General features: G+C 43.2%; 1 protein-coding gene across 2 annotated transcripts in view; it reads right to left on the reverse strand.

The window, feature by feature from the left end:
* Nucleotides 1–1935: 1935 nt before the first annotated feature.
* The window catches only part of LOC124005028 (CD82 antigen-like), a 44394-nt gene continuing 20806 nt past the window's right edge, over nucleotides 1936–25523 (reverse strand). The window contains exons 4-9 of one of the 2 annotated variants that reach the window (XM_046313884.1): nucleotides 15183–15307; nucleotides 13321–13395; nucleotides 10931–11029; nucleotides 5968–6141; nucleotides 2547–2630; nucleotides 1936–2230 (exon numbers count right to left, since the gene is read on the reverse strand). In XM_046313884.1, the coding sequence (XP_046169840.1) occupies nucleotides 2153–2230; nucleotides 2547–2630; nucleotides 5968–6141; nucleotides 10931–11029; nucleotides 13321–13395; nucleotides 15183–15307 (635 nt within the window). In that variant the 3' untranslated portion in view covers nucleotides 1936–2152. The remainder of the gene's footprint in view (nucleotides 2231–2546; nucleotides 2631–5967; nucleotides 6142–10930; nucleotides 11030–13320; nucleotides 13396–15182; nucleotides 15308–25523) is intronic. The other variant, XM_046313875.1, reaches the window with a different exon arrangement.

Here is a 25523-nt window from a genome sequence, read left to right on the forward strand (position 1 = left end):
ACCAACAGTCTGACTACAATAGCTACATAAAGTCAGGACCCAATTTCTCTGCCTATTCCACAGAAAATAGTGCCGATAATAGCAGTGAAGCAACTACATCAGCCAGCCAGACTCTGTAGTTAATAAGAGACAATGTCTGCATGCCAATTGGTGCCCTTTTTCCTATAAAGTATACCACTTTTGACCAGGGCTCAAAGGGAATACATAGGGGCTTTGGTCAAAAGTAGAGTGCACTATATAGGGAATAGGTTGCAATTTGGGGTGCACACAATAAGAGTGGAAACAAATAATAGCATTCTGAAAATAAAACAAAAACAGAGCAGGCGGGCTGAAGCGATCGCTTTCTTTCCAATATAAAATACTGACCATGCTCAGTGACTCAAACCATCACTAATTTGTCCCTTGGTAAAGTCATATGTTTTTAAAAATCCCATGAAAAAATGACAAAGAAATGACAAACAAAATAATAAAAGAAAGTAAAACACAAGCATAATATATCATACACACATATACACTGAGTGTATAAAACATTAGGAACACCTGCTCTAAATCCACTTGAATCAGTGTAGATGAAGGGGAGGAGGAGACAGGTTAAAGCATAATTTTTAAGCCTTGAGACAATTGAGACATGGATTGTGTATGTGTGCCATTCAGAGGGTGAATAGGCAAGACAAAATATTTGCCTTTGAACGGGGTATGTCAGGGGCACCAATTTAAGTGTGTCAAAAACTGCAACACTGCTGGATTTTTCATGCTCAACAGTTTCCTGTGTGTATCCAGAATGGTCCACCACCCAAAGGACATGCAGCCAACTTGACACAACTGTGGAAAGCATTGGAGTCAACATGGGCAAGCATCCTTGTGGAACGCTTTCGACACCTTGTAGAGTCCATGCCCCGATGAATTGAGACTTGTTCTGAGGGCAAAAAAGGTGTGCAACTCAATATTAGGAAGGTGTTCCTAAGGTTTTGTACACTCAGTGTATAATATACTTCATGAAATCTATTAATTCATCTTGGTAGCTACTCGTTTTCCGGAAACCAGTCAGACCAGACACACCCGTAAGAAAAAGGGAGAGCAGATGAAGGCAGAAGATACTAAGGCCTCCGTGGAGAGACTGATGAAAGAGTGGAGTAAAAAGTAAAACCCACCCCAGCACCACAAATAGCAGCTGTGGGATACCCCTCCTGCAGTACCCCCTCCACAGTGTTCCATAGTGTTGCATTTCAAGCCCCTCCCCAAAGCCCATCTTCAGAAAGTAGGAGTGCTGATCTACTATCAGTTGCCTTTTAGATAATAATGAATAGACAAGAATGGAAAGGGGATACCTGATCATAGATCAGCACAGGTCCAGGTCCTCTCTCTGATCAACAGCTCACAAAAAGTCACTAAAGTGCTCTCACAAACAAAGCTAGCTTACTAACTAATCTCCCGTCTACCTTTGACTCTTTCCCTCTGCCTCCTTCTTTCCCTCCTCTCCTTGACCTCACCCTCTAACAACCCCGTTCTTCCACTAAAGCGCTTCAGGAAGAGACAGAAAATAACAGATGAGAACATCCAGGATTCATATGGGTGTTTGTTCACACTCACTTCATCAGATAGATTATATCCCACTGTTGAATTCATTAATACCTAAAGATGAGTGTCTTCTAAAACCAAGTCATTTTATGAAAGATAAGGCAAAATGTGTGTGTCCAAAAAGATACAGGTCCATATGTTGTGCTTGATTGAGAGTGTGTGTGTCCGGACACTGTGTCTGTGTTTCACTGTCAGAGTGTGTGTCTGCGTGTCTGTGTTTCACTGTCAGTGTGTGTCTGCATGTCTGTGTTTCACTGTCAGACTGTGTGTCTGCGTTTCTCTGTCAGAGTGTGTGTCTGCGTGTCTGTGTTTCACTGTCAGAGTGTGTGTCTGCGTGTCTGTGTTTCACTGTCAGAGTGTGTCTGCGTGTCTGTGTTTCACTGTCAGAGTGTGTGTCTGCGTTTCACTGTCAGAGTGTGTGTCTGCGTGTCTGTGTTTCACTGTCAGAGTGTGTGTCTGCGTTTCACTGTCAGTGTGTATCTGCGTGTCTGTGTTTCACTGTCAGAGTGTGAGTCTGCATGTCTGTTTCTATGCTGTGTGGTGTATAGCTTTTCCTGTCTTCAGGTCTTCATAGTCAGTACTTGGGTACTTTGGTGTAGTCCTCCTGGACAACACTCTTACACAGGCACATAGACAGGATCATTCCCAGAAGCTGGAGGACGAAACAACGGGGTTAGTTATGCTAAAAGCACGCACGCACGCACAAACAGACACACACACAAGTGTGCCCAAAAGCACCAATGCATGCACACACAGATAGACAGACGCACGCACACCGAAAGTAAAACCAAAACTAGCATACACAAAGACAACCACACCATGCGCAGAAACAGGGTGGGGCACAGTAGACCTCCTATTATTAATCTTGAAGGTGCAGGAAGCATACACATTCATACCTCACATGATGAGGGACTGTGTGTGGGCATGTATGTAATGTGTGTGTGAGGGCCTGTGTGTGTGTGCGATACCTCAATGACTGCCACTCCAACACAGATTCCAAGTATAACTCCACAGTTCTCCAGAAGCCAGCCCTCCACACTATGCATGCAGCCCTGTAGAAAGAGGGGGGAGAGAGAGAGAGAGAAACAGATTTTAATTTGAGAAAACCTTGAATGGCACAATCCAGGTAATGTACATACCGTACACAGTGGCGAACCGTCATTCAGGGCAGCTTTGAGCCCCACATTTTTGCCCCCCCCCCAAAAAATGAAAGGGGTTGCAGTCTGCTGTGAAGCATTCCACCATGTATACGGGTAAGAGTCTAGCTACAGATTCAGATATTATACATACAGTTGAAGTCAGAAGTTTACATGCATTTAGATTAGAGTCATTAGAACTCGTTTTTCAACCACTCCACAAATTTCTTGCTAACAAACTATAGTTTTGGCAAGTCGGTTAGGACATCTACTTTGTGCATGACAAGTAATTTTTACAACAATTGTTTACAGACAGATTATTTCACATATAATTCACTGTATCACAATTCCAGTGGGTCAGAAGATAAAATACACAAAGTTGACTGTGCCTTTAAACAGCTTGGACAATTCCAGAAAATGATATCCTGGCTTTAGAAGCTTCTGAAAGGCTAATTGACATCATTTGAGTCAATTAGAGGTGTACCTGTGGATGTATTTCCAGGCCTACCTTTCAACTCAGTGCCTCTTTTCTTGACATCATGGGAAAATCAAAAGAAATCAGACCTCCACAAGTCTGGTTCATTCTTGGGAGCAATTTCCAAACGCCTGAAGGTACCACGTTCATCTGCACAAAGTATAGTACGCAAGTATAAACACCATGGGACCACGCAGCATCATACCGCTCAGGAAGGAGACTTGGTCTGTCCCCTAGAGATGAACGTACTTTGGTGCGAAAAGTGAAAATCAATCCCAGAACAACAGCAAAGGACCGTGTGAAGATGCTGGAGGAAACAGGTACAAAAGTATCTATATCCACATTAAAACGAGTCCCTATATCGACATAACCTGAAAGGCCGCTCAGCAAGGAAGAAGCCACTGCTCCAAAACCGCCATAAAAAAGCCAGACTAAGGTTTGCATCTGCACATGGGGACAAAGATTGTAATTTTTGGAGAAATGTCCTCTGGTCTGATGAAATTGAAATAGAACTGTTTGGCAAAAATGACCATCGTTATTTTTGGAGGAAAAAGGGGGAATCTTGTTAGCCGAAGAATACCATCCCAACTGTAAAGCATGGGGGTGGCAGCATCATGTTGTGGGGTGCTTTGCTGCAGGAGGGACTGGTGGACTTCACAAAATAGATGGCATCATGGGTAGGAAAATTATGTGGATATATTGAAGCAACATCAGTCAGGAAGTTAAAGCTTGGTTGCAAATGGATCTTCCAAATGGACAATGACCCCAAGCAGACTTCCAAAGTTGTGGCAAAATGGCTTAAGGACAACAAAGGCAAGGCATTGGAGTGGCCATCACAAAGCCCTGACCTTAAGCCTATAGAAAATGTGTGGGCAGAACTGAAAAAGCGTGTGTGAGCAAGGAGTCCTACAAACCTGATTCATTTACACCAGCTCTGTCAGGAGGAATGGGCCAAAATTCACCCAACTTATTCACCCAAGCTTGTGGAAGGCTTGTGTTGACACGTTGTGTTAGCTAATCCAAGCTTATCATTTTAAAAGGCTAATTGATCATTAGAAAACCCTTTTGCAATTATGTTAGCACAGCTGAAAACTGTTGTCCTGTTTAAAGAAGCAATAAAATTGGCCTTCTTCAGACTAGTTGAGTATCTGGAGCATTAGCATTTGTGGATTCGTGGGTTCGATTACAGGCTCGAAATGGCCAGAAGCAAAGACCTTTCTTCTGAAATTAGTCAGACTATTCTTGTTATGAGAAATTAAGGCTATTACGTGCGAGAAATTGCCAAGACACTGAAGATCTTGTACATCGCTGTGTACTACTCCCTTCACAGAACAGTGCAAACTGTCTCTAATTAGAATAGAAAGACGAGTGGGAGGCCCCGGTGCACAACTGAGCAAGTGGACAAGTACATTAGAGTGTCTAGTTTGAGAAACAGACGCCTCACAAGTCCTCAACTGGCAGCTTCATTAAATAGTACCCACAAATCACCAGTCTCAACGTCAACAGTGAAGAGGCGACTCCGGGATGCTGGCCTTCTAGGCAGAGTTCCTCTGTCCAGTGTCTGTGTTCTTTTGCCCATCTTAATCTTTTATTTTTATTGGCCAATCTGAGATATGGCTTTTCTTTGCAACTCTGCCTGGAAGGCCAGCATCCCGGAGTCGCCGCTTCACTGTTGACGTTGAGACTGGTGATTTGTGGGTACTATTTAGAGAGAAAGAGATTGAGAGAAATAGAGAGGGGGAGAGCAATAGATACAGGGAGAGAGAGGGAGAGAGAGGTGTGCAGAAAGAGGTAAGAATAAAGGGGTTATCCAAACGGGCCAGGACACAGAGCGCTCTCCAAACACCACCGTTGTCTTTGGACGAGGCTCAGTGCAGCATGCATACCGGTGTGTGTGTGTTGTCTTTGGCGGGGCCTGTAGAGCGGTAGAATAACAACCAGAGGCTGGCTGGAAAGAGAGAACATAAAAAGGATCCCTCTATAATAACAGTCCAGCAGCCTTACGGGAAAACATAGGAAACATTCATCAGCCCTCTGCTGTGTGTGTGTCTCTGCTGTGTGAATAGAGGCCTTTACTCAACACAAACAACAGGGATTGCTGCTGTCAACAGGGTGAGCAGGGTGATTAAGTACTACTGTAGTCCTGCCTTACTGAATTACCATCTGGGACATGACTAGGTTGCTGTCGGATGGTCAGGTGGAGTCTGATTAGATTCATATAGGAATATAACTTTGTAATGAGATGACACAGACCTTTGCTAAAAATACATTTTCTGTTCAAAATAAATATAAACAGAGAAGTTTAGCTATGGTTTGCCCTAATGAACAAGAGCCAGGGCGTGGCTCATATACAGGCAGGTCAGCAGACAGGTGTACACAGATCCCAGTCTCCTTGACGTCTGTCCCTCTCCCTCCCTCTATACTACTTCGTATACAGGCAGGTCAGCAGACAGGTGTTCACAGAGCCCAGTCTCCTTGACATCTGTCCCCCTCCCTCCCTCTATACTATTTCATAAACAGGCAGGTCAGCAGACAGGTGTTCACAGAGCCCAGTCCCCTTGACATCTGTCCCCCTCCCTCCCTCCATACCGTTTCGTTGACTGGCAGATCGGTAGAGCATGGTTTAATGTCAGTCTCCCCTATCCCACCCTCTCTCTTTAGCTTTCCCTCCCTTCAACATACCGTTTTTGTAGACAGGCAGGTCAGTAGACAGGTGTTCACACAGCCTACTCCTTGATATCTGTCCCCCCCTCTCTTTATCTCCCCCCTTCAACATACCGTTTCGTAGACCGGGAGGATGTTGGACAAGTGTTCACAGAGCCCTGTCTCCTTGACGTCTGTCCCGGGCAGGGTTTCGTTCCGACAGGAGCAAGGGTACATGGAGACAGAACTGTTCCTGATCCATACATTCTCCGACCAGTTGCCTGGGCCAGTCCAACCACAGCACTTCATCTGGAAGGCGGGGAGGGGGGGGCAGGACAGGGAGGTGGGAAGAGGATGGGGGAGAGAGAGAGGGGGGATTGGCAGAAAGAAAGAACAAAAGAAAGAGAAATAGGGAGAGAAAGCATGATTCATATGTACCAGTTAAATTCTTTGCTGAAACAGACAGTGTTCAAACAGCAAAAGAAGCCCAACACTCCTTGCCTGATGCTCACACGAACATTTTGGGGTGATAGGCTTGGCAGGAGAGCCAGATATGCAAGAATGAACAGGGGAGGGGGATGTTAAAGTGGAAACCTTTTGAATAAGTAGCGCCGTGAGAGTGCTTGTGCTTTTAAAAGCACAGTATCACATTCAGTTCACAACTGAACTATACCGAACAAAAATATAAACGCAAATGAAACAATATCAAAGATGTTGCTGACTTACAGTTCATATTAGAAAATCAGTCAATTTAAATAAATTCATTAGGCACTAATCTATGGATTTCACATGACTGGGCAAATGGTGGAAATACTCCTCCGCAAACCCTCTGACGATACAGCAGGTGAAGAAGCTGGATGTGGACGTACTGGGTTGGCGTGGTTACACGTGGTCTGCGATTGTGATGGAAATTCTCTAAAACGACGTTGGATGCAGCTTATGGTAGAGAAATTAACATTCAATTCTCTGGCAAGTGCTCTGGTGGACATTCCTGCAGTCAGCATGCCAAATGCTTGTTCCCTAAAAACTTGAGACATCCGTGCCATTGTGTTGTTTGACAAAACTGCACATGTTTAACCTCACTAGGGTAGGGGGTACTATTTTCACCTCCGGATGAAAAGCGTGCCCAAAGTAAACTGCCTGCTACTCAGGCCCAGAAGATAGGATATGCATATAATTAGTAGATTTGGATAGAAAACACTCCAAAGTTTTTAAAACTGTTAAAATAATGTATGTGAGTATAACAGAACTGAAATAGCAGGCAAAATCCTGAGGAAAATCCATCCAGGAAGTGCCATTATTTTGAAATGGCTGTTTTTCCAATGAAAGCCTATCCACCATTTAAAGGGATAGGACCCAGATTCCGTTCCCTATGGCTTCCATTAGTTGTGAACAGTCTTTAGACATTGTTTCAGGCTTTTATTCTGAAAAATGAGGGAGAATGACAACTTTCCCAGTGGATAGTGGGATGTCCCCAGATCTGTTTCCTGCACACGACCTGACAGCACGCCTTTTCTTGTTTTTCTTATATATTGACGACGCTATTGTTCGGTTGAAATATTATCGATTATTTAGGCTAAAAACAACCCGAGGATTGATTATAAACATTGTTTGACATGTTTCTATGAACTTTACGGATACTATTTGGACTTTATCAAACAAAACAAACATTTATTGTGTAACTGGGAGTCTTGTGAGTGCAACCATACAAAGATCATCAAAGGTAAGTGACTCATTTTATTGCTATTTCTGACTTTCATGACTAATCTACTTGGCTGGCAACTGTATGTAATGTTTTGTGTGCTGAGCGCTGTCCTCAGAGCAAGGTGTGCTTTCGCTGAAAAGCCTTTTTGAAATATGACACGGCGGCTGGATTAACAACAAGATAAGCTTTATTTGGATATATTACACTTGTGATTTCATGAAAGTTAAATATTTATAGTAATTTAATTCGAATTTGGCACTCTGCAATTTCACTGGATGTTGGCCCGGCGGGATGCTACCGTCCCACACCCCTTAGAGAGGTTAATGATCATGCTGTTTAACCTGTTTGGGCTAGGGGGAAGCATTTTCACTTTTGGATGAAAAGAGTGCCCAGAGTAAACTGCCTCCTCAGATGCTAATATATGGATATTATTAGTAGTATTGGATAGAAACACTCTGAAGTTTCTAAAACAGTTTGAATGATGTCTGTGAGTATGACAGAACTCATATGGCAGGCAAAAACCTGAGAAGAAATCCAAACAGGAAGTGGGAAATCTGAGGCTTGTAGTTTTTCAACTCAGCTATTATTGAAGATACAGTGGGATATTGGTCCTCTTGCACTTCCCAAGGCTTCCACTAGATGTCAACAGTCTTTAGAACCTTGTTTGATGCTTCTAGTATGAAGGGGGGCTGAATGAGAGGGGAATGAGTCAGAGGTCTGGCAGAGAACCACGGGCTCGTGACGCACGGTCATAAACGATGGAATTCTCTGGTTGGGACATTATTGAACATTTATGATAAAAACATCCTAAAGTTTGATTCTACACATAATTTAAATATGTTTCTACGACCAGCAATATAACTTTTTGCACTTTTTGTCCGACATTTCCGCTGGAATTGCCCGCGCCTCGTGAGTGTCGATTTGTTTACTAAACGCGCGAACAAAAGGAGGTGTTTGGACATAAATGATGAACTTTACCGAACAAATCAAACATTTATTGTGGAACTGGGATTCCTTGGGAGTGCATTCTGATGAAGATCATCAAAGGTAAGTGAATATTTATAATGCTATTTCTGACTTTTACTGACTCCACAACATGGCGGGTATCTGTTTGGCTTGAATTGTTGTCTGTGCACCGTACTCAAGATTATGCTTTTTTCGTAATTTTTTTTAAAAATCTGACACAGCGGTTGCATTAAGGAGAAGTTTATCTAAAGTTCCATGTATGATAGTTCTATCTATTATCAATGTTTATTATGAGTATTTCTGTAAATTATAATAATAATAATAATAATATATGCCATTTAGCAGACGCTTTTATCCAAAGCGACTTACAGTCATGCGTGCATACATTCTACGTATGGGTGGTCCCGGGGATCGAACCCACTACCCTGGCGTTACAAGCGCCATGCTCTACCAACTGAGCTACACAGGACTCTCTGCAAAAACACTGCATGTTTTGGAACTACTGAACATAACACGCCAATGTAAACTGAGATTTTTGGATATAAATATTAACTTTAACGATCAAAACATGTATTGTGTAACATGAAATCCTATAAGTGTCATCTGATGAAGATCATTAACCTGTTGTGACTAGGGGGCAGTATTTTCATTTTTGGAAAAATAACGTTCCCAAAGTAAACGGGATATTTTGTCAGGACAAGATGCTAGAATATGCATATAATTGACAGGTTAGGTGTCACGAATATTACCGAAGGTGACTCCCCCTTCTTGTTCGGGTGGCGCTCGGCGTCGTCGTCACCGGTCTACTAGCTATCACCGATCCTTTGTTCTGTTCCTTTGGTTTTGTCTGATTGGTATCACCTGTTTCTTGTTTGGTTGTTAGGGTGGGGTTATATAAGTTTTTTCAGCCCGCTTCTGTTTCGTGCGGGCTTGTTCGTCTGTTTTGTGTTAGAGTGATTTTTGTTTGCATTTTCGGGTTTTGCGCTGTCCGTTATTATTTCTGATCATTTGTTTTCCTACTTTTGTTCATGTTATTTTTCCTGGACATTAAGCGTGTTTTTCCCACATCCTTTTGCTCTCTGCGCCTGACTCCACACCTCTTCACTCATTAATCGTAACATTAGGATAGAAAACACTTGTTTCCAAAACTGTAAAAATATTGTCTGTGAGTATAACAGAACTGATGCAGTTCTGAGAAAGCCTGAGAAAAATCCAATCCGGATGTGACTCATGTTTTGAATGCTCTGCGTTCCGATGCGTCCCTATTGAGCAGTGAATGGGCTATCAACCAGATTCCTTTTTCTACGTATTCCCCAGGTTTCTACAGCATTGAGACGTAGTTTCACGCCTTTATATTGAAGAACACCCGTAAGAGGCTACATTGTGCAAGTGGTCACCTGATGGCTCTCAGAGTGATTCTTGCGTAAAATACAGAGGTAGCTATTTTTCCTCTCGCTCCTACTGAAAAACCAATTGTCCCGGTGGATATATTATCGAATAGATATTCGAAAAACACCTTGAGGATTGATTATAAACAACGTTTGCCATGTTTTTGTCGATATTATGGAGCTAATTTGGAATAGTTTCCGGCGTTGTCGTGAATTTACGGTCGATTTCTCAGCCAAACATGAAGAACAAACGGAGCTATTTCGCCTACAAAAATTATATTTTTGGAAAAAAGGAACATTTGCTATCTAACTGGGAGTCTCGTGAGTGAAAACATCCGAAGCTCATCAAAGGTAAACGATTTAATTTGATTGCTTTTCTGATTTTCGTGACCAAGTTACCTGCTGCAAGCTGGACATAATGCTATGCTAGGCTATCGATAAACTTACACAAATGCTTGTCTTGCTTTGGCTGTAAAGCATATTTTGACAATCTGAGATGACAGGGTGATTAACTAAAGGCTAAGCTCTGTTTCAATATATTTCACTTGTGATTTTCATGAATAGGAATATTTTCTAGTAATATTTATGTCCGTTGCGTTATGCTAATTAGTGTCAGATGGGAGTTACAACAAGTTAAAGGTTAGTGATTCATTTTATCTATATTTCTGCTTTTTGTGACAACTCTCTTTGGCTGGAAAAATGGCTTTGATTTTCTGTGACTTGGTGGTGACCTAACATAATCGTTTGTGGAGCTTTCGCTGTGAAGCCTTTTTGAAATCAGAGACTGTGGCTGGATTAACGAGAATTGTATCTTTAAAATGGTGCCTAATACCTGTATGATTTATGAGATTTCTGTTGATTGAATTTGGCGCCCTGCAATTTCATTGGCTGTTGGCGAGCGGTTCCACTAGCGGATGGAACATTTCTGGGATCTTTTATTCAGCTCGTGAAACATGGGACCAGCACTTTACATGTTGCGTTTCTATTTTTGTTCAGTGTAAATATCAACATTGACAAAGTGGAAACTAAGGCTACTCACCGTCCTCTGTACATAGTCCCAGGTGTGTTCTGTGGTCCTGTTCTGACCAGTGTAGTTGATCAACATCCCCTTGATGATGTTGGACATCTCATGCTTCAGCTGCTTAGGGAGACAAAGGAAATAATACATGCATGAGCTAATTTAACTTTCAAAGTTAGGACAAGAAAAGGTACTAAAAAAGGTACTAATATTATCTAGGCATGATGCACTAATATTATGAAACCTGAATATAGCACAGAGCATGGGTAATAATGCACACATCAACATCACAATGTCATGTTTCAATTGCCTTTCTATATACAAATAATGACAACAAGCTATACACTAAGTGTACAAAACATTAGGAACACCTGCTCTTTTCATGGAATAGACTGACCAGGTGAATCCAGGTGAAAGCTATGATCCCTTATTGATGTCACTTGTTTACTCCACTTCAATCAGTGTAGATGACTGGGAAGGGACAGGTTAAAGAAGTATTTTTGAGCCTTGAGACATTTTAGACATGGATTGTGTTTGTGTGCCATTGAGAGTGAATTGACAAGACAAAAGATTGAAGTGCCTTTGAACGAGGAATGGTATTCGGTGCCAGGTTGGGTTTTTCACGCTCAACAGTTTCCTGCGTGTATCCAGAATGGTCCACCATCCAAAGGACATCCAGCCAACTTGACACAACTGTGGGAAGCATTGGAGTCAACATGGGCCAGCATCCCTGTGGAACGCTTTCGACACCTTGTAGAGTCCATGCCCCGACTAATTTAGGCTGTTCTGAGGGCAAAAGGGGGTGCAACTCAATATTAGGAAGGTGTTCCTAATGTTTTGTACACTGAGTGTATATTACAGGGCCACATGGTAGGGAGGCAGGAGAGTTGTGCCTAGCCTACATGCCTTAATTAGGGGAGGAGTGGTGAGGGAGCCCAACCCTGTTCTGGGAAAGTGTGCCACCCTGCCCTGGCCTGTGGTAAACCCTAAACACAGAGAGCAAGCATTCACACACACATACAACCATAGCAACCCCCACCTATCGTGAGTCATGAGATTCAAGTGGATCATGGGAACGGCTGAGCTAACAGAACTTAAACCGGTCAGATCGGCTCAAACAAAACACTCCCGTTTGTTCACACACACACACACACACACACACACACACACACACACACACACACACACACACACACACACACACACACACACACACACACACACACACACACACACACACACACACACACACACACACACACACACACACACACATCCAATTTCACCCATTAGCCTACTCTTCTTTCTTCTATAAAACAAGAATCACAGGTCCAAACAAGTTATGAAATCTTGAATATCAGTGCTGTCATTTCACCAGCCGCTCAGAGTTGGCAACCGTCACGACAGAGCTGGAAACACATTTCACAAGCAAATGCCTTCCACATCGTCCCCCCTCCACAACCTTTCACACCCCTCACCCCCACATCAATCCCCAGCCTGCCCCCCCCCGAGTAATATAATAATATAATAATATAATATATGCCATTTAGCAGACGCTTTTATCCAAAGCGACTTACAGTCATGTGTGCATACATTCTACGTATGGGTGGTCCCGGGGATCGAACCCACTACCCTGGCATTACAAGCGCCATGCTCTACCAACTGAGCTACAGAAGGACGAGTAGAAGCGGAACTACCTGTATGAACTGCTCACAATGAAAACATACAACACCACAGTACAGCAATACACGTTTCCTCTGCAGATTTCACACATCTCTCCCTAAACCCCACCTGCTCTCAGTCTTTCACTTTCCACTGATGGGTTGCGATCCGATTCTCTACTCTTCACCCAGTAGTGTCTACCCGTTCAATCCCCCCTAAAAACACTGCATTGGAGCAAGCATGGCTGGAGGAAGTTTCCACCATATTTCTTAAATCCTTTTAAATCCATAAGTGGAAGTACACTTCTGGAGAAGGGTCGAGAATCGGAACTCAACCGTTGACTCATCACAGAACAATGCTTCACTCCTGGCACACCCTGTTCCTGTTACACCAACACTAACTGTACATTCCATCACAGTCAGGGGTCAGAGGGGGGATTCTGAGAAGGCCTTCCCAGGAGTCAGGGAAGGTACAGCTGTGTAGGGGGGAGTGGAAATGCAAGATATGTCCCAGCTGCGAGGCCAAGAGAGGGAAGGTGAAGGGGGGAGAGCGGGACTCGGGAGATGGGGTGGGAGAGGGGCAGGGATTGTTAAAGGGGGACAAGGAAGGCAAAGAGGGAGAAGGATGAAGGGGGGTGGGAGAGGGATGAAGAGAGAGGTGGTAGAAGAGTGAAGCAGAGGGAGATGAAGATGGAGAGAGGGTGGGGTAGAAAGAACAGGGAAGGACATAGGGAGGAAGGTATAACTCACCCTGTCTCTCTGAAAGTAGATGAGCACCCCAGCAGTTACCTGGGCAATGAGGATGAGCAGGAGGCAGGTGAAGTACTGGGGAGAGACAGACAGAGAGCATCATGGGAAAGTGAGTTTGACAGGTTCATTATAACAGTTCAAAACAACAATGGTCTAGTTTGTATGACACAGGCCAAACCAGGTTTTACAGAGAATGTTAATCAATGTTATTGACTTGAAATGTTAGTCAGTTTAGTCAATCTGAAATGGAATCTCAGAAGTTGAATGGACACTGAAATAATGTATGTCATTTGAAATGTTTTCATAGAAGCAGAGCATGACTGCCCTTACTACACCCCTGAAGTTCCCAGGTTTATCTCTCTGTAACTCCTCACCCTCCTTTAACCCTCTCATCACAGTAAATCCACACATACTGCTGACCTAGGATGGTATTTAACTAACAATCCTCCATAGACCAAACAGGACTCTTTGCGTCTATACTAGAGGTCAAGCGATTAATCGGCACGGCCGATTATTTAAGTTTTCATAGCAATCGGTTTTGAATGCCGATTATGGCCGATTACATTGCAGTCCATGAGGAGACTGCGTGGCAGGGTGACCACTTGTTACGTGAGTGCAGCAAGGAGCCAAGGTAATTTGGTAGCTAGCATTAAACGTATCTTATAAAAAACAATCCATCTTAACATAATCACTAGTTAACTACACATGGTTGATGATATTACTAGATTAACTAGCTTGTCCTGCGTTGCATATAATCAATGTGGTGCCTTTTCATTTATCATTGAATCACAGCCTACTTCGCCAAACGGGTGATGATTTAACAAAGCGCATTCGCGAAAAAAGCAGTCGTTGCACCAATATACCTAACCATAAACATCAATGCTTTCTTAAAATTGTACATAATTATGACATAACATTGAAGGTTGTGCAATGTAACAGCAATATTTAGACTTATGGATGCCACCGGTTCGATAAAATACGGAACGGTTCCGTATTTCACTGAACGAATAAACGTTTTATTTTTTAAATGATAGTTTTTTATTTATGTATTAAATTAACTTAAAATAAAAGTGCTCATTCATTATTGTTGTAATTGTCAGTATTACAAATATATATATATATCTATCTATCAACTGGCCGATTAATCGGTATCGGCGTTGAAAAATCATAATTGGTCGACATCTAGTTTATAAACACTTCCACAACAAATCAGGGCCGCCAAATAAGAATTGAAGACCCAAGAGTCAATGAGTAATTTGAAATGTGAAACTTTAGGTTTAGCATTAGCGTGTTAGTAGTGGTGTTGTGTGTACAGTGGAAAGAAAAAGTATGTGAATCCTTTGGAATTATCTGGATTTCTGCATAAATTGGTCATAAAAGTTGATATTTGCAGGAGAATGTAAGACTATCTGTCTGCCAATTGAAGCTCGACAGAAGTTGGGTGATGCAACAGTCCTGGCTTCAACCCGATTGAGATGCTGTGGCATGACCTCAAGAGAACGGTTCACACCAGACATCCCAAGAATATTGCAGTTTTGAGACAGTTTTGTAAAGAGGAATGGTCCAAAATTCCTCCTGACCGTTGAGCAGGTCTGATCCGCAACTACAGAAAACGTTTGGTTGAGGTTATAGCTGCCAAAGTAGGGTCAACCAGTTATTAAATCCAATGGTTCACATACTTTTCCCACCCTGCACTGTGAATGTTTACACTGTGTTCAATAAAGACATGAAAAAGTATAATTGTTTGTGTGTTATTAGATGAAGATCAAATTTGATGACCAATTTATACAGAAATCCAGGTAATTCCAAAGGGTTCACATCATATTTCCACTTCATATTACTCGGTGTGTGTGTTTACTCACCAGGCCCAGCAGGCAGCGTATCTCATAGATGGCTCCTATACAGCCCAGGAAGCCCATGGCCATGGAAAGAGACCCCACACTGATGAAAATGTAGGACACTACCTTCAGGGTAGTAGAGGATTCCTCTGTAGGGAAGACATAGTGGAAAAGGTCAACTCTCAGCCCACACTAAACCAGAATCCATTTTACCTACTAGCTAAAATCAGGCCTACTCCTGGACTAAAAGGTATGCTCAACTAAAAAGGTATGCACATGTGGCAGATGAAGTACCATCTAACCTGTGCATTCAGTAGTACCATAGTCAAGCAAAGCAATGCGGTCTGCCACAGACCAGGGCTCAAATGAGGCATTCTAAACATTCTAGCAATTCTCTGTACTACAAGAGTTTAAATGGCCCACCAGAGCAAAGGAGGAGATACAGAGCATTCACAAAGTATTGAGAACCCTAGTTGTTTTCCACATTTTGTTACATTACAGCCTTATTTGAAAATTAATTTTTTTTTAAATCCCCTCATCAGTTTACACACAGTACCCCATAATGACAAAGCAAAAACAGTTTTTTTTGGTGCTAATTCATGTAAAATAAAATAAACGGAAATGTCACATTCACATAAGTATTCAGAACCTTTACTTAGTACTTTGTTGAAGCACCTTTGGCAGCGATTACAGCCTCGAGTCTTCTTGGGTATGATGCTACAGGCTTGGCACACCTGTACTTGGGGAGCTTCTGCTCCAAATCACTGGGGCCACAGCCAGAAGAACCAGAGAGTCCTATATACTGCATGATAACCTTTTACTCAACCCTGTTCCATGAATAATACAATCACAATATAGTCACATCAAGCCAGCCAAAATGCTCTAAAGATAAAACGCAATAAGTCACTTCAAAATATTGGCTCAAGGTGCAGAATATATTAATTTCAGAACCTGCCTTTGTTAAATCTATACTGTGGCAATACCAGTCACCTTATATGAATGGTAAACTACTGTTTGTGTAGCCTATTGTTATTTTATAATTTATTTTAAAAGAAAGTTGTCTTTAAAAAGTATGGTAATTTCTTATCAAGATTGGGGGAAATATCCCTGGACTGTCCATCTTTGAAATGTGTATTAAATGAAGTCAATCGTGATACTTATATAATGATGTTTTTTTATCAAGTGAAAATGTAGTGTAATAAAGTTATTTCAAATAGCACACATATTCTTTTTCCATTGAAGGTGAAACAGCCCACTATTTCTATATTCTTATACTCTAATAAGTATTTTTTCACTCATAAGTCCAGAACGTAGACACAGCTGTCTAGTATCATAATCACATGGCAAGGTAACATGAGAGACCAACTGATCTGTAAGAATTTTTTGTTTGTTTTAACATGTTATCTCCCGTTAGTATCTTTTTAAGAAATACAGCGTTAACCTGCAGGGGCACGTTAAGTTCTGCATTTTCATTGCAATTGACCCTACATGTCCATGAAGGATAAACAATGCCTGTATAATCATATATCTATTCTACAGTATAGCTATAGTGAAAGTAAACCAAGTCAGCGTAGTACAGTACATCACTGTGTGTACAGACAGACATATATAGGCTATCAGTAACGTTTGTCTTCCTCCTCTTCTGAGGAGGAGTAGCAAGGATCGGAGCACCAATGCGCAGCGTGGAACGTGTTCATGATGAATTTATTAAACACAGAACACTAAAACAAAAATAACAAAGAGAATGACACGAAACGAAACAGTCCTGTCTGGTGACATACACAAAGACAGAAAACAATCACCCACGAAACACAGGTGGGAAAACGCTACCTAAGTATGATTCTCAATCAGAGACCACTAACGACACCTGCCTCTGACAACCCACCCCAACTCACGCCCTGACCAACCTAAAACAAATACATAACAAAAGAACTAAGGTCAGAACGTGACAGGCTCCGGAGAGAAGGGCGACTCCGGCAGCTCAGGACAGACGGGCGACTCCGGCAGCTCAGGACAGACGGGCGACTCCGGCAGCTCAGGACAGACGGGCGACTCCGGCAGCTCAGGACAGACGGGCGTCTCCGGCAGCTCAGGACAGACGGGCGACTCCGGCAGCTCAGGACAGACGGGCGACTCCGGCAGCTCAGGACAGGCGGGCGACTCCGGCAGCTCAGGACAGGCGGGCGACTCCGGCAGCTCAGGACAGGCCGGAGACTCTGGCAGCTCAGGACAGGCCGGAGACTCTGGCAGCTCAGGACAGGCCGGAGACTCTGGCAGCTCAGGACAGGCCGGAGACTCTGGCAGCTCAGGACAGGCCGGAGACTCTGGCAGCTCAGGACAGGCGGGAGACTCTGGCAGCTCAGGACAGGCGGGAGACTCTGGCAGCTCAGGACAGGCGGGAGACTCTGGCAGCTCAGGACAGGCGGGAGACTCTGGCAGCTCAGGACAGGCGGGAGACTCTGGCAGCGCAGGACAGGCGGGAGCACCTGCCACCGGAGACCTGCCACCGGAGGCCTGGTACATGGAGGAGGCACCGGATAGACCGGACTTTGGAGTCGCACTAGAGGTCTCGAGCACCGAGCCTGCACAACCCTACCAAGCTGGATACTCCCAGTAGCCAGGCCAGTGCGGCAAGGTGGAAGAGACCGCACTGGGCTGTGCTGGCGAACCGGGGACACCATGCGTAGGGCTGGTGCCATGTACCCCGGCCCGAGGAGACCAGATGCGCTGAGCCGGCTTCATGGCACCTAGCTCGATGCCCACTCTAGTCCGGCTGGTACAAGGCGCTGCGATGTAACGCACCGGGCTATGCCTGCGCACCGGGGACACTGTGTAACTCACGGCATGGCAGTGGGTGCGAAAGATGAAACAGCCCTGTCTGGTGACATACACAAAGACAGAAAACAATCACCCACAAAACACAGGTGGGAAAAGGCTAACTAAGTATGATTCGCAATCAGAGAGAACTAACGACACCTGCCTCTGGTTGAGAACCATACCAGGCCAAACGCAAAACACAATATAGAAAAACGAACACAGACAACCCACCCCAACTCACACCCTGACCAACCTAAAACAAAGACATAACAAAAGAACGTGACACGATCCCACTTCAGACAGGCAAAAACACATACATTTATACTTTATACACACACTCATAACCTACATGCATGCATACGTCAGTCGCAGTGGTTATGGGATAATGAAAAGGCCTGGGTTACACAGGGTGGGTCTACTACTAAGTATATAGCAGGACACCCCATACAGACAGACTGTATGTGGCTCAGGACTATAATTTATGGGGATGTAACACACACACTGATCTATATCCAGTAAAGCCCCCCTCCAATGTGCATGTGTGTGTGTTACACACATACGGCACTACAGAGCCATACTGAAATACGCTAGTTAAAAGGGCTCACACACAGAAAACACAGATCTAAGCTCCACCTGTCTTAACAGCACTTGGCATCCGCTGACAGGAGCCTCTCACTACAAAACACAGATTCTTTGTGGATATAGAGGAGCGAGAGGAGCAGTTGTACTGAGCACCAGTGTACTATACTGTAAGACTCAAAGCACGTGAAGTAAGGAACACAGTGGACTGACAGAGATCAGCCCAATACTTCCTAACTCTGAACAAGGTCGTTGGTGACAGAAAAGTTAGCAAACAAAACAGTGAAACTTGCATGCAGACTTCATTTCACAGCTGGATACTTTCTAAAAGCAGGATCTCAAGGCCTTCAGATTAGTAACTTCTCTCCGAATGCACATCTTGTCACATCTGCTCCTGCTACGCCCTCTGGTGTTCATCCAGTGTCTTCTTGACCTGCAGTTACTCCCCCTGTACACTCTCTCTCCCTCTCCCTCTCTGTGTGATTGTGTGGTTGGAGACAGGTGTGCTGGAGTCAGAGCAGATCCCTACCAGATGCAACTTGTTCCATAATAAAGACCTCCACAAATTCAGTCCTGCCACTTCAACTCTGCCAGATCATAATCTCTGCTCAGTCAGTTCGCAATTATATCCATTTATGATTATTCAAGATCCTGTTACTCTGCTGTGCCTGTTACCCTGCCTGACACCATTTATCGTCTCATTGCATTTACCAATATGTCTCTGGCTCCTGTTCCACATTCACCACCCAACTACCCTAAATTCCCCTCAGGATCTGCTTACCCTGTTCTACTCAGCTAACTCCAACCTCAGTCTCCACATCTGGTTTTTCTGCAAGTCATCCGAGCTTCCCCGGATCTGCACTCCATATCTCTCTGTGTAACATTAAATATTTTGGTTAATTCATCCGTTTCCTCATCTGAGTCTGCTCTTGGGTTCCCCTGTGTCGCTCCGTGTAACACATCTGTATTCTCTAGTGGTAGCGTAGCTAAAACAACTTTTCCCTGTAGTCAGGATGTGTTCTCTGCTCTACTCTGTCTTGTACTATGGCACATTTCCAAGTAGGTCTCCTTCCCCTGGAACTGCCAAAATAGTTCCTCTGGTGGTTTCCACAGAAACGTACATTTAAAGAGTTTATTTCAAGGCTGCATCCCAAATGGCACCCTAATTCCCTTCGACCAGGGCCCATAGGGTGCCATTTGGAAACCAGCAGCTGCTCAGACTTAGGGGGATTATTTGGCAAAGCAGGGTTCAATGTATAAACATTTCCAGCTAGGGCAACATATTTAGTCTGTATTCAAATACCGAATGAACGCATCAAATGGAGTACATCTTCTCATTTTAAACACAGTGACTGTAAGACGGATATAATATATCACGTTTTTACCTCAACAAGATTCAGTGTGGGATACATGTGAACTGAAAAAACATTCCCTGAGCTAAACTGATAAATGCAGCAGTTTGAGATTGAACCCAAATTCAACCTGTACAATGGATATAATACATATTTTTACCTCAAAGTGTGTGTTTGTGTACATTGAAAAAATCTTTCTATGAGCTATAATCTTTCTCTCATCTTAACTGAAGTATAGCCTTGCAGATCATAATTTCACACTGAGTTTTGGCACAAGATCGTAGATCTCCCTCACCAAGGCCAAGGTCTTTTGTTTAAATATATGTCAAGCTGTGTTTTCGCGAGCACTCCAATGATGAACTGTGTGTCGCGCGCGTCATTAGGGTGAACTACTAACAGAGTGGCACTGATAGAGTGAGAACAGTAGTCCAGTAGCTACTCCCATGGTGGAACAGCTGGACTCAGAGAGTCGGTCCCCATGGAGGAGGAAGGGGGAGAAAAAGGAGAATGAATATAGTGAGCCCCTCGAGAAGGAAGAGGGGATATCCTAAGGGTTCCCCACCTTCTTGATTTGAGGGGTAGATATAAAACGCCGCATAAATCCATGATGCTTTAGGCTAGAAGCAAGCGGTAAAATGCCAGAGGAAGACATGACTCTGATGCACATGGTTTCTCTCTATGACATTCAGGAACTGAGCTACAACCTTTTAAAGTAGAGGAGTCATTACAAGGGCTCCGGGCAGCCGAGCGGAAATGGAGGAAAACTCACCTCCCTGCAGACCTGGCATCCTTTCACTCCCTCCTCTCTACATTTTCCTCCTCTGTCTCTGCTGCTAAAGCCACTTTCTACCACTCTAAATTCCAAGCATCTGCCTCTAACCCTAGGAAGCTCTTTGCCACCTTCTCCTCCCTCCTGAATCCTCCTCCCCCTCCCCCCCTCCTCTATCTCTGAAGATGACTTCGTCAACCATTTTGAAAAGAAGGTCGACGATCAATTCACTTTCTGTAAAAAATAATATGTATAATTAAATTGAGGGTTCATATAGATTATCATAATAAAACATTTGGTAGTGGAATAATATTTGGGGAAATTGGGTCTAGATTTTATTTTCCTTATCAATTATTATACATTTTATTATTATTGTCTTGAGTCTTGTTAAACTACGTAGAATTGCAGGTAATAAGCTTAAAACAAGTCTTTATACAGTGGGGAGAACAAGTATTTGATACACTGCCGATTTTGCAGGTTTTCCTACTTACAAAGCATGTAGAGATCTGTCATTTTTATCATAGGTACACTTCCACTGTGAGAGACGGAATCGAAAACAAAAATCCAGAAAATCACATTGTATGATTTTTAAGTAATTAATTTGCATTTTATTGCATTACATTTACATTTACATTTAAGTCATTTAGCAGACGCTCTTATCCAGAGCGACTACATTTACATTTAAGTCATTTAGCAGACGCTCTTATCCAGAGCGACTTACAAATTGCATGACATAAGTATTCGATTACCTACCAACCAGTAAGAATTCCGGCTCTCACAGACCTGTTAGTTTTTCTTTAAGAAGCCCTCCTGTTCTCCACTTATTTCCTGTATTAATTGCACCTGTTTGAACTCGTTACTTGTGTAAAAGACACCTGTCCACACACTCAATCAAACAGACTCCAACCTCTCCACAATAGCCAAGACCAGAGAGCTGTGTAAGGACATCAGGGGTAAAATTGTAGACCTGCTACAGGACAATAGGCAAGCAGCTTGGTGAGAAGGCAACAACTGTTGGCGCAATTATTAGAAAATGGAAGAAGTTCAAGATGACGGTCAATCACCCTTGGTCTGGGGCTCCATGCAAGATCTAATCTCGTGGGGAATCAATGATCCTGAGGAAGGTGAGGGATCAGCCCAGAACTACATGGAGGACCTGGCCAATGACCTGAAGAGAGCTGGGACCACAGTCTCAAAGAAAACCATTAGTAACACACTACACCATCATGGATTAAAATCCTGCAGCACACGCAAGGTCCCCCTACTCAAGCCAGCGCATGTCCAGGCCTGTCTGAAGTTTGCCAATGACCATCTGGATGATCCAGAGGAGGAATGGGAGAAGGTTATGTGGTCTGATGAGACAAAAATAGAGCTTTTTGGTCTAAACTCCACTCTCCGTGTTTGGAGGAAGAAGAAGGATGAGTACAACCCCAAGAACACCATCCCAACCGTGAAGCATGGAGGTGGAAACATCATTCTTTGGGGATGCTTTTCTGCAAAGGGGACAGGACGACTGCACCGTATTGAGGGGAGGATGGATGGGGCCATGTATCGCAAGATCTTGGCCAACAACCTCCTTCCCTCAGTAAGAGCATTGAATATGGGTCGTGGCTGGGTCTTCCAGCATGACAACGACCCAAAACACACAGCCAGGGCAACTAAGGAGTGGCTCCGTAAGAAGCATCTCAAGGTCCTGGAGTGGCCTAGCCAGTCTCCAGACCTGAACCAAATAGAACATATTTGGAGGAAGCTGAAAGTAATTATTGCCCAGCGACAGCCCTGAAACCTGAAGGATCTGGAAAAGGTCTGTATGGAGGAGTGGGCCAAAATCCCTGCTGCAGTGTGTGTAAACCTGGTCAAGAACTACAGGAAACGTATGATCTCTGTAATTGCAAACAAAGGTTTCTGTACCAAATATTAAGTTCTGCTTTTGTGATGTATCAAATACTTATGTCATGCAATAAAACGCAAATTAATTACTTAAAAATCATACAATGTGATTTTCTGGATTTTTGTTTTAGATTCCGTCTTTCACAGTTGAAGTGTACCTATGATAAATATTACAGACCTCTACATGCTTTGTAAGTAGGAAAACCTGCTAAATCGGCAGTGTATTAAAAATACTTGTTCTCCCCACTGTATATCTTAGGTTGGGGGCATTTTTTTTCAATGTGAAAAAGGGGGTCCTGGGGGAAAAAGGTAAGGGTATGGTCCGAGGGAATAGGGGGAGGATACAGGATCTCAGCTATCTGTAGAACAGCTGGATAATAAAAACAATGCATGATAAAGAGACTGGGGCCAGGGCTGTGCTGTGCTTTGTGTTATGTCCCGGACACCCGACCTTGGTCAGAACAGATGGTCCTTCAGTATCCCATATTCACAATGAGTGTCAGAATATTAGTAGTGCTGATTTAGGATTGGGTACACCTTTTAGATTATAATGAATACGATTATATGGCAGATCCTAGATCAGCAGAGAGGGATGATCGCCTAGGCTAAGCAGCAGGCATCAATCAATATTCAGTGACCTTGGAAAACATCAAGAGGGAAATGCCGATTCCAGAATCTCCATCCCTCAGTGGTATATTTGATTTAGCCTTTATTTAGCCATGAAGTCCCATGAGATGAGTCATATTTTTTAAAGGAGACCCAGTGGAAAATGATGACCACAGGGAAGAGAGGAGGGAAGACCCAGGCCAGGCCCGAGAGGTCCGGGAAACATGTTACGTTTCTCTGTGTGTGTGTGTGTGTGTGTGTGTGTGTGTGTGTGTGTGTGTGTGTGTGTGTGTGTGTGTGTGTGTGTGTGTGTGTGTGTGTGTGTGTGTGTGTGTGTGTGTGTGTGTGCGTGCGTGCGTGCGTGCGTGTGCGTGTGTGTCACAGGGAAGAGAGGTCCGGGAAACACTTCCAGTTCTGGCCAGTTAATACTCTCTCCAGACTAAATATAGACTATCTACTACTCCACCTAACCTTCTGTGAGAGATCTCACTGGTCGCTCCAGCAATACAACTCGTTGACGGAGTTGGAATCAACTAGAATTAAGTTCAGAGTTATGCAGGAAAAAAATCCTACACGCCAAGAGAAGTACATTTCCAAGAGCAGTTCAAATAGAAAGTTGGATATGTATGACTTCCTGATGAAAATCAAAAGAAGAATCATTGAAGGGAGAGGATCAACTTTATGCTCTTCTGTAGCTCCAAAGGTGGTTTTCCATCCATGTTTCCCTTGATGGCCTGCTCTCTCCTTAGGCTACAGATTGAGACTGGGCTTGCTACTGACTTGCAGTGTCTATAAGAAACCAATAACACTAAAGCAGAAAAGATGGTGGGGATATCTGCTACCTCTTAACACGGCATGTAAGGTATTGAAACAGATCTAACCATATGTGTCCGCGTGTCTGCTTCTGCGCGTGCGTACAAAGTGTTTGTACCTGCATATATGACTCGTTTCAGGAAACTAGGCGTATGTCGCAAGTCACGACTTCACAGGAGAGGCTTCAACTTTAATGTTTTTTAATTTTTTATCAAAATGGGTTTTCGGGCAGAAATGCCTTCTTGAACATTTGAACATTCATGTGCCTTAATAACAAACGTGAATGCCATCTGTGCCATTTAGCCACAGAAAAAGTCAGGAACCTTCCCGCTAGCCATGATTGGCTGAGATAATGAATGGGCTGGACATGCCGAGAGATGAGTTTCGGATTGGTCTGCCGTGTAGCATCTTCTGTCTATAAAATGAGCTGCTCGTTATGAGTCGATAAACCTTTCTACTGCAGTTTTTTATAAAGATATAACGTTAGCCATGGAGTACTACAAATGTGTTGCTACTTGTCTCTAACATTGCTGCCCTGAATTTATCAGGCACTATCGACAAAGGTCAGTGGGAAAAAGTTGTGATGGATTACTTTCAGGAGGACAATCGTACCATGCTCACTCTCTCTGACTCTGAAAATGAAATCAGACAATGTGAACCAGAGTGACTTGACACAACGGGCCAAGCAAGATTTACAAACAAAACAGAAATGACACAGGACGTGTTATTTAATGAAAGGGGTTTTGCAGTCTGCTGTGAAGCATTCATCCATGTATACGGATAAGAGTCTAGCTACAGATTCAGATATTATACATACAGTTGAAGTCGGAAGTTTACATACACTTAGGTTGGAGTCATTAAAACATGTTTTTCAACCACCTCACAAATTTCTTGTTAAAACCTCTCTGGGATATGTGGGACGGTAGCGTCCCAATTGGCCAAAAGCCAGAGAAAATGCAGAGCGCCAAATTCAAATAAATTCCTATAAAAATCAAACTTTCATGAAATCACACATGTAAGATACCAAATTAAAGCTACACGTGTTGTGAATCCAGCCAACATGTCAGATTTCAAAAAGGCTTTTCGGCGAAAGCAAACGATGCTATTATCTGAGGATAGCACCTCCATAAGCAAAAGAGAGAACATTTCAACCATGCAGGCGCGACACAAAACGCAGAAATAAAAATATAAATCATGCCTTACCTTTGACAAGCTTCTTCTGTTGGCACTCCAATATGTCCCATAAACATCACAAATGGTCCTTTTGTTCGATTCATTCTGTCCATATATATCCAAAATGTCAATTTATTTGGTACGTTTGATCCAGAGAAACACGGGTTCCAACTTGCGCAACGTGACTACAAAATATCTCAAACGTTACCTGTAAACTTTGCCAAAACATTTCAAACTATTTTTAGAATACAACTTTAGGTATTTTTTAAGATAAATCATCGTTAAATTGAAGACGGGATGATCTGTGTTCAATACAGGAAGACAACAAACTGAAGCATGTTTTCTGGTCATCTATCAAACAGTACA

The sequence above is a fragment of the Oncorhynchus gorbuscha genome, linkage group LG02, assembly GCF_021184085.1.
Source record: "Oncorhynchus gorbuscha isolate QuinsamMale2020 ecotype Even-year linkage group LG02, OgorEven_v1.0, whole genome shotgun sequence".
NCBI lineage: Eukaryota > Metazoa > Chordata > Actinopteri > Salmoniformes > Salmonidae > Oncorhynchus > Oncorhynchus gorbuscha.